Source organism: Nycticebus coucang, chromosome 7 (assembly GCF_027406575.1).
Source record: "Nycticebus coucang isolate mNycCou1 chromosome 7, mNycCou1.pri, whole genome shotgun sequence".
Classification (NCBI taxonomy): Eukaryota; Metazoa; Chordata; class Mammalia; order Primates; family Lorisidae; genus Nycticebus; species Nycticebus coucang.
In genome coordinates, this window is record NC_069786.1 from 103,486,815 (window position 1) to 103,497,065 (window position 10,251).

The following is a 10,251-nucleotide window of genomic DNA, read 5'->3' on the forward strand; positions in this document are numbered from 1 at the left end:
GCAAAAATATTCAACAAGATTCTAACAAACAGAATCCAGCAACATATCAAACAAATCATACATCATGATCAAGTCGGTTTTATCCCAGGATCTCAAGGCTGGTTCAATATACGTAAATCTATAAATGTAATACAGCACATAAACAAATTAAAAAACAAAGACCATATGATTCTCTCAATCGATGCAGAAAAAGCTTTTGATAACATCCAACATCCATTCATGATTAGAACACTTAAGAAAATTGGTATAGAAGGGACATTTCTTAAACTGATAGAGGCCATCTACAGCAAACCCACAGCCAATATCATATTGAATGGAGTTAAATTGGAATCATTTCCACTTAGATCTGGAACCAGACAAGGCTGCCCATTGTCTCCATTGCTCTTTAACATTGTAATGGAAGTTTTAGCCACCGCAATTAGGGAAGAAAAGGTGATCAAGGGTATCCACATAGGGTCAGAAGAGATCAAACTTTCACTCTTCGCAGATGATATGATTGTATATCTGGAAAATACTAGGGACTCTACTACAAAACTCTTAGAAGTGATTAAGGAATACAGCAGTGTCTCAGGTTACAAAATCAACATTCATAAATCGGTAGCCTTTATATATACCAACAATAGTCAAGTTGAAAAAACAATTAAGGACTCTATTCCATTCACAGTAGTGCCAAAGAAGATGAAATGCTTGGGAGTTTAACTAACAAAGGACGTGAAAGATCTATATAAAGAGAACTATGAAACTCTAAGAAAAGAGAGCTGAGAATGTTAACAAATGGAAAAATATACCATGCTCATGGTTGGGAAGAATCAATATTGTTAAAATGTCCATACTACCCAAAGCAATATATAATTTCAACGCAATCCCCATTAAAGCTCCACTGTCATACTTTAAAGATCTTGAAAAAATAATTCTTCATTTTATATGGAATCAGAAAAAACCTCGAATAGCCAAGACATTACTCAAAAATAAAAACAAAGCAGGAGGAATCACGCTACCAGACCTCAGACTATACTACAAATCGATAGTGATCAAAACAGCATGGTACTGGCACAAAAACAGAGAAGTAGATGTCTGGAACAGAATAGAGAACCAAGAGATGAATCCAGCTACTTACCGTTATTTAATCTTTGACAAGCCAATTAAAAACATTCAGTGGGAAAAAGATTCCCTATTTAACAAATGGTGCTGGGTGAACTGGCTGACAACCTGTAGAAGACTGAAACTGGACCCACACCTCTCACCATTAACCAAGATAGACTCTCACTGGATTAAAGATTTAAACCTAAGACATGAAACTATAAAAATACTAGAACAGAGTGTAGGGAAAACCCTTGAAGAAATTGGGTTGGGCGAGTTTTTTATGAGAAGGACCCCCCGGGCAATTGAAGCTGCTTCAAAAATACACTATTGGGACTTGATCAAACTAAAAAGCTTCTGCACAGCCAAGAACACAGTAAGTAAAGCTAGCAAACATCCCTCAGAATGGGAGAAGATATTTGCAGGTTATGTCTCCGACAAAGGTTTAATAACCAGAATCCACAAGGGATCCCATTGCAGGCTGGGCAAGGGACTTGAAGAGAAACTTCTCTGAAGAAGACAGGAGCATGGCCTTCAGACATATGAAAAAATGCTCATCATCTTTAATCATCAGAGAAACGCAAATCAAAACTACTTTGAGATATCATCTAACTCCAGTTAGACTAGCCTATATCACAAAATCCCAAGACCAGAGATGTTGGCGTGGATGTGGAGAAAAGGGAACACTTTTGCACTGCTGGTGGGAATGCAAATTAATACGTTCCTTTTGGAAAGAGATATGGAGAACACTTAGAGATCTAAAAATAGATCTGCCATTCAATCCTGTAATCCCCCTACTGGGCATATACCCAGATGACCAAAAATCACACCATAACAAAGATATTTGTATCAGAATATTTATTGCAGCCCTATTCATAATTGCTAAGTCATGGAAAAAGCCCAAGTGCCCATCGATCCACGAATGGATCAATAAATTGTGGTATATGTACACCATGGAATATTATGCAGCCTTAAAGAAAGATGGAGACTTTACCTCTTTCATGTTTACATGGATGGAGCTGGAACATATTCTTCTTAGTAAAGTGTCTCAAGAATGGAAGAAAAAGTACCCAATGTACTCACCCTTATTATGAAACTAATGTAGGACCTTCACATGAAAGCTATATCCCAGTTATAACCTAAGAATAGGGAGAAGGGGGAAAGGGAGGGGAGGGAGGGGGGAGGGAGGGGGAGGGAGGGGGAAGGAGGGGGAAGGAGGGGGATTAATGGGATTATACCTGCGGTGCATCTTACAAGGGTATATGTGAATCCTAGTAAATGTGGAATGTGAAGGTCTTGGCAAAATAACTAAGAAAATGCTACAAAAGCTATGTTAACTAATGTGATGAAAATGTGTCAAATGATCTATGAACCAAGTGTATGGTGCCCCACGATCATACTAATGTACACAGCTATGGTTAATAAAAATAAATAAAAAAGCTTTGTCATCCTCTGTAGAGTGCTGTGGCATCATAGCTGGCAGCAACCTCAAACTCTTGGTTTTCTTGCCTCAGCCTCCTGAGCCAGTAGCTACAGGTGCCCACCACAATGCTTGGATTTTTTTTTTTTTTTTTTTTTTGGTAGAGACAGAGTCTCACTGTACCGCCCTCGGGTAGAGTGCCGTGGCGTCACACGGCTCACAGCAACCTCTAACTCTTGGGCTTACGCGATTCTCCTGCCTCAGCCTCCCGAGTAGCTGGGACTACAGGCGCCCGCCACAGCGCCCGGCTAATTGCTTGGATATTTTTAGAGACAGAGTCTCTACCTCAGGCTGGTCTCAAACTCATGAGCTCAGGTGATGCATCTGACTCTGCCTCCCAGATTGCTGGGATTATAGGCGTGAGCCACCACACTCAACCTCACCAAGTTATTTGTGCAGTGCTGCCACAAGATAAGGGCTGTGATGGTCATTCCAGGAAATGAGTTCCAAAGTTGCTTTGAAGGATGGACGAGGAGTTCATGACTCCCAAGAGGAATACTTAAAATGTTATCATCCCTCAGAAGAAAGGCAAGAAGGCTACTGCAACCCCAGCAAAGAAAGTGGTGGTTTCTCCAACTAAAAAGGTTGCAGTTGCCACACCTGCCAAGAAAGCAGCTGTCACCCCAGGCAAAAAGGCAGCAGCCCCACAGACCAAGAAGATGGTTACTCCAGCCAAAGCAGTAGCAACACCCGGCAAAAAGGGAGGCACACCCGGCAAAGCATTGGTAGCAACCCCTGGTAAGAAGGGAGCAGCCACTCCAGCCAAGGGGGCAAAGAACAGCAAGAATGCCAAGAAGAAAGACAGTGATGATGATGATGAGGACGATGACAGTGAGGAGGATGACGAGGAGGAAGATGAAGATGAGGAAGAGGAAGAGGATGAATTTGAGCCAGCAGTGATGAAAGCAGCGGCCGCTGCTCCTGCCTCAGAGGATGAGGATGAAGATGATGAAGATGAAGACGATGAGGATGATGATGAGGAGGAGGAAGATGACTCTGAAGAAGAAGCCATGGAGACCACACCAGCCAAAGGAAAGAAAGCTCCTGCAAAAGTTGTTCCTGTGAAAGCTAAGAGTGTGGCTGAGGAGGAAGATGAAGATGATGAGGAAGAGGATGAAGATGATGATGAGGATGAAGATGAAGATGATGAGGAAGAGGAGGAAGAGGAGGAAGAGCCTGTCAAAGAAGCACCTGGAAAACGAAAGAAGGAAATGATGAAACAGAAAGCAGCTCCTGAAGCCAAGAAACAGAAAGTGGAAGGAACAGAACCGACTACATCTTTCAATCTGTTTATTGGAAACCTGAATTCTAACAAATCTGCTCCAGAATTAAAAACTGGTATCAGTGATGTTTTTGCTAAAAACGATCTTGCTGTTGTGGATGTCAGAATTGGTATGACTAGAAAGTTTGGCTATGTGGATTTTGAATCTGCTGAAGACCTGGAAAAAGCCTTGGAGCTCACTGGTTTGAAAGTCTTTGGCAATGAAATTAAACTAGAGAAACCAAAAGGGAAAGACAGTAAGAAAGATCGGGATGCCAGAACACTTTTGGCCAAAAACCTTCCTTACAAAGTCACTCAGGATGAATTAAAAGAAGTGTTTGAAGATGCTATGGAGATCAGAATAGTCAGCAAAGATGGGAAGAGTAAAGGGATTGCTTATATTGAATTTAAGACAGAAGCTGATGCAGAGAAAACATTTGAAGAAAAGCAGGGAACAGAGATTGACGGGCGATCCATTTCCCTGTACTACACTGGAGAGAAAGGTCAAAGTCAAGACTATAGGGGTGGAAAGAATAGCACTTGGAGCGGTGAATCAAAAACTCTGGTTTTAAGCAACTTGTCCTACAGTGCAACAGAAGAAACGCTTCAGGAAGTGTTTGAGAAGGCAACTTTTATCAAAGTGCCCCAGAACCAAAATGGCAAATCTAAAGGGTATGCATTTATAGAATTTGCTTCATTTGAAGATGCTAAAGAAGCTTTAAATTCCTGTAATAAAAGGGAAATTGAGGGCAGAGCAATCAGGCTGGAGTTACAAGCACCCAGAGGATCACCTAATGCCAGAAGCCAGCCGTCCAAAACTCTGTTTGTCAAAGGTCTGTCTGAGGATACCACTGAAGAGACATTGAAGGAGTCGTTTGACGGCTCTGTTCGTGCACGGATAGTCACTGACAGGGAAACTGGGTCCTCCAAAGGGTTTGGGTTTGTAGACTTTAACAGTGAGGAAGATGCCAAAGCTGCAAAGGAGGCCATGGAAGATGGTGAAATTGATGGAAACAAAGTTACCTTGGACTGGGCCAAGCCTAAGGGCGAAGGTGGCTTTGGGGGTCGCGGTGGAGGCAGAGGAGGCCAAGGTGGAGGCAGAGGAGGCAGAGGCGGATTTGGTGGCAGAGGCTGGGGAGGCTTCGGAGGCCGAGGAGGCTTCCGAGGTGGAAGAGGAGGAGGAGACCACAAGCCACAAGGAAAGAAGACGAAGTTTGAATAGCTTCTTTGTCCCTGTGTCTTTCCCTTATCTGTTTGAAAGAAAGGACTCTGGGGTTTTTACTCTGTTACCTGATCAATGACAGAGCCTTCTGAGGACATTCCAAGACAGTATACAGTCCTGTGGTCTACTTGGAAATCCGTACAGATAACATTTCAAGGGCGATACCCTGTTGGTTTTGACTGGATATTCATATAAACTTTTTAAAAGAGATGAGTGATAGAGCTAAAAAAAATAAATAAATAAATAAATAAATAAATAAATAAATAAATAAATAAAAAAAAGTGAAACAAGGCGGCTCCTGTGGCTCAGTGGGTAGGGCACTCCCATATACCGAGGGTGGTGGGTTTGAACCTGGCCCCAGCCAAACTGCAACAAAAAATAGCCGGGCATTGTGGCAGGTGCATGTAGTCCCAGCTACTCGGGAGGCTGAGGCAAGAGAATCACCTAAACCCAGGAGTTGGAGGTTGCTGTAAGCTGTGATGCCATAGCACTTGCCTGAGGGCAATAAAACTGAGACTCTATCTCTAAAAAAATAAAAAAAGTGAAACAACAGTAGATACTGCCAAATATGCAATGAAAAGGGAATACTTATACACTGTTGGTAGGAATGTAAATTAATACAACCTCTATGGAGATTTATCAAAGAACTAAAGGAGATCTAACATTGGATCCAGCAGCCATATACATAGGGTGGATGTAAAGTTCATGTACAATTTAAGATAGTTTAACATGGTAAATTGCACATGAACTTTATGTACACCCTGTATATATAGTGGACATATATGATGAGTAGTTTAATGGAATACCATTCAGCCATGAAAAGAATGAAATAGTGTCTTTCGCAGAAACTTGAGGCCTGGAGGCCATTATTCTCACTTGCTGCAAACAAGCAAGTTTTATGACATTATATTTATTTATGACATTATAAATAAATCCTAAAAATATGTTAAGTTAAAAATAAAACAGTAAGTCCTGAAGGGGTACATACATATAGCATGACATGTTTTTATAAAATTAAACAACTCTTTTTTTTTTTTTTAAAGAGACAGAGTCTCACCTTATTGCCCTTGGTAGACTGGGGTGGCGTCACAGCTCACAGCAACCTCAGCCTCTTGGGCTTAGGTGATTCTCTTGCCTCAGCCTCCCAAGTAGCTGCAACTACAGGCATCCACCACAATGCCTGGCTATTTTTTGTTGCAGTTTGGCTGGGGCTAGGTTTGAACCCACCACCCTCAGTATATGGGGCCGGTGCCCTACTCACTGAGCCACAGGCACTGCCCCATTAAACAACTCTTTTTAAAACTTACATTGTAGGGCTACAACTGGATAAGTATGGATGGATTAATGCTCTGTCAACCTACCTGAGCTAGAACTACATTTCCCAGAATTCCCTTCCCTATGTAATTCTAAGTTAGCAAGGGCCACAAAATACATTTTCTATATCTAACTTTCTATTATTCCTCTTCTAAAAATTTTCTATTATTCTACACCATTCCTATGATTCTGTTTCTAGAATCGAACACTTATGGTTAACAACAAGATAAAAACTATCTAAAAAAGGATAGTAAAGGAATGGTGAATACAATCGTCCTACCTCATCTGCAGCTTAAGTTACCATGGTCAACTATAGTCTGAAAACGTTAAACGGAAAATTCGCGAAATAATAGCATAATGAAATCTTTCATCGGCCTGCTCCCTCCCAGGAGAAGAATCATCCCTTTGTCCAGCATATCCACATGGTGTATGCTCTCTGCAGGTTACTCACTCATCCCCATCTGGGCTATCAGATCAACTGTCAATACTGCAGTGCTTGTGTTCAAGTAACCCTTATTTTACTCAATAATAACCCTAAAAGCACAAGAGTAATGGTACTAGCATATCGTTATAATTGTTCTATTTTATCACTAGCTATTGTTGTTAATCTCTCATCATGCCTAATTTATAAATTATAGTATGTATAGGAAAAAACATAGTATGTAAGGGTTTGGTACTATCTGAAGTTTCAGGCAGCCACGGGAGGTCTTGGAAGATACCCCCTTCCAATAAAGGGTGACTACTGTTTAGGATTTGCAATGCTGGTTATTTGGGGTAGGAGACAGGTTAGATTGGGGAAAGACCACATAGTAGACATAACTTAGCAACTGTTAAGTCTAGCTTTCGTGTTGAGTGGTTGAATTCACAGTTGTCTATTACATAAAAAATAAATAGACAGTAGTTGGAATAAATGATCATTCTGATGGACCGATGAAGGATTATAATACTTATATGACTCTAAGGTAAGACAGAGAATTTTCTTTTGACTTGCCCTAGATGTTGTCACTTTTACTTACTTTCCGTGCTTTCTTTTTTTTTTTTTTTTTTGCAGAGACAAAGTCTCACTTTATGGCCCTAGGTAGAGTGCCGTGGCCTCACACAGCTCACAGCAACCTCCAACTCCTGGGCTTAAGCGATTCTCTTGCCTCAGCCTCCCAAGTAGCTGGGACTACAGGCGCCCGCCACAACGCCCGGCTATTTTTTGGTTGCAGTTTGGCCGGGGCCGGGTTTGAACCTGCCACCCTGGGTATATGGGGCCGGCACTCTACTGACTGAGCCACAGGCGCCGCCCACCTTCAGTGCTTTCTAACTTAGTCACCCAGCCACATCTAATTGCAGAGGAAGCTTGAAAATTTCCTCAGTCAGACAAACCAAGTATCGGAATTTCTAGATAATGATCTATGTCTAAAAAGAAGAAATCAGCAAGGGCTAATGGGAGGCCCCAGGTGAGGACTGCAAAAACAATAGATTTACGAGGCGTTATGGTGAAAGAATAAGTAAGCTCTGTCATGAACACAGATGTTAAAAAGCACCCCATGAGCCAATGCACAAAATCAAGAGGTTGGTCAGCTAGCGTTCTGAGCATTTGCTTTGAGTTCTCCCCAAAGGCACCTTCTTACAGGCACCAAAATTTCCTTTACGAGAATCATTTCTTCCCCCATTGGGTATGGTCTCATGGAACTCTTAATAAAGTACCCTATCTCTCCCCTGGTCAAGAAACATGTCAGAATCTAAATTTTTCAAAAGTAGACCATAAAACATTTGAGTAAAAGTATTTTATTTGGGAGGTGAGCCCTGGAAGCACTGTGAAAAAGAGAAAGTGAGAGAGGAAATAATAGCAGAGGCTGGTGTATGCTGCCAAAGCTCCATCCCTTTGGGGACCCTCCTCAGACTCGTCTCTTGTGGGGGTAGGTAGAGAGCTGTCCCTCACTCTTGGAAGGGTGCTGTAGAAATTGAGTCCCAGGCCAGGGAATGTGGCTCACTCTGTGAGGCCAAGGTGGGTGGATTGCTTGAGCTCAGGAGTTGGAGACCAGCCTAAGCAAAAGTGAGACTGATCAAAAAAGAGAACTGAGTCCCCAGCACCTCTGGTCCCATGCAGTGAGTGCCCTCAGGTGGCGAGACACAGGAAGCCGGCTGTGGGTAAGGGACCAGCCTGCAGGTGATCTCTGAGGGGACGTGAATGGAACACAGACAGCATCTCTTCTCCAACACAGCTACGCTAAGCCATGAAGCTGCTCACTCCCAGGAAACTGAAAAGTCACGGCATTACATGAACACTGAAAAAGTTGAAGTCCACTTCTACCCTGGCCAAACTTCTCCTCCCAGCAGACTCTCGTTATGCAGCCTGTCTTACCCTTCCAGAGAGGCCCTGTTTCTCATCCATTTCCATATTTTGTTCTCTAGGTTCTCTGCCATTTCTGGAAATTTCCAATATCTTTCTAATATTTCCAATAAACTCTTAAAGTTTTCCTGTTGGTTTCTGTTGTTTACCACTTGAAAACATAACTGGTACAGCTGGATACCTGCTACAGCTGGACATCGCTGCCCCTGATGGGGGTCTTTAAGAATATACGTCATCTCTCTGCACTTCAGTTTCCTCATTTATAAAATGAAAGGATTGAAAGAGATTATTTCCAAATTTCTCCTCCATGGTAAGAGTCTATGATCCAATTTAAGACAAACTGGAGATAGTCAAACAAGAGAAACTCCATGAAACTCATTCCTACAACCTAACTTCCAAACACAACTCTATGCTAATTTTGCATCTTTCTACAAATAGTATCATTGCAGGTTGACACTGGACAAAAGCCAGAAAGATAGCAACAAAGGCGGGCTCCCAGATTTTACCTCCAGCCTGCCTGGAAACTCATCAAAAGAACCAATTCAGGGGTACAGGCAGTGGTTCATGTCTGTAATCCCAGCACTTTGAGAGACTGAGGCACCAGAATAGCTTGAGGCCAGGAGTTTGAGACAAGTCTGGAAACATAGCAAGACCCCCCTTCTCTGTAAAAAGACTTTTTTAATTAGCCAAGAGTAGTGTAGTCCACACTGTTCTCACGCATGTAGGCCCAGCTACTCGGGAGGCTGAGGCAGCAGGATGGCCTATGCCCGGGTGTTCTAGGTTTCAGTGAGCTGTGATTGTCCCACTGACTCCAGCCTGGGCAACAGAGGGCACCCTATCTCTAAAACGAGACGGGAAAAATTGATTTTGAGGGAAAAAAGTGTTTTGTTTTTATCCAAAGGGGCTGTGCACCAGTAAAGCCAGGCTGCCTGCAGACTTTCCATCACGACAAATTCCCAGTTCATACATAATTGGATTTCTCTTCCTCACTCCCCTCACCGCTGCTTCTGGAAGGAGTGGAGAGATTGACAGGCATAGCCCATTGTGCTTTCACATGGATCCAATAAACAAAGGCCAAAGTCGAGAAAAGGATGAAGCTGCGGTCGGTTATTATCTCCCAGCTAATGATACAGTTGAACAAATGCAGCAATGTAGCAGAAAGGAAGCAGATTTGGGGCCCCAACTCTCCATTAAGTTATGATGATTTCCCAAGACATCCCGAGTGGAGCAGAGATGCAGCTGATAAAATGCATGGCATGGATTGCACAGCATGAAGACAGCAACCAACTGCAGCTGTCTGTGTGATTTGGCAGCCCACAACCATCCAGACAAATCTAAACAAATCACCATCCCTGGCTTCCTGATGCTTCCAGGAAAGGCCTGTAATGACTGCTCTGTGCTGGCCTCCTAGGCAGGGGTGAGGAAAATTTGCAGATTCCACAAATTTAGGGCTTTCCTGGGGCATCTGTTCAATGCAGCAGCTGCCACCCTTCCATAGATCTGGCTGTTTCCTGCAAAATCCAAGTTTTCATTAACTAATCATATGTTTGCAA

At 42.6% G+C, this 10,251-nt stretch overlaps 1 protein-coding gene across 1 annotated transcript; it reads left to right on the plus strand.

Annotated features, from left to right (window-relative positions):
• Positions 1-3,066: 3,066 nt before the first annotated feature.
• LOC128590598 (nucleolin-like) lies at positions 3,067-5,269 on the plus strand. The gene has a single exon (XM_053597944.1). It carries the CDS (start codon positions 3,220-3,222, stop codon positions 5,041-5,043), a length of 1,824 nt encoding a protein of 607 aa, XP_053453919.1. The 5' UTR covers positions 3,067-3,219; the 3' UTR covers positions 5,044-5,269.
• The last annotated feature ends 4,982 nt before the right edge of the window (positions 5,270-10,251 follow it).

Coding starts and splice junctions, on each gene's coding strand:
- LOC128590598 (XM_053597944.1), top strand. CDS start 3,220: ATGGTTACTCCAGCCAAAGCAGTAGCAACACCCGGCAAAAAGGGAGGC.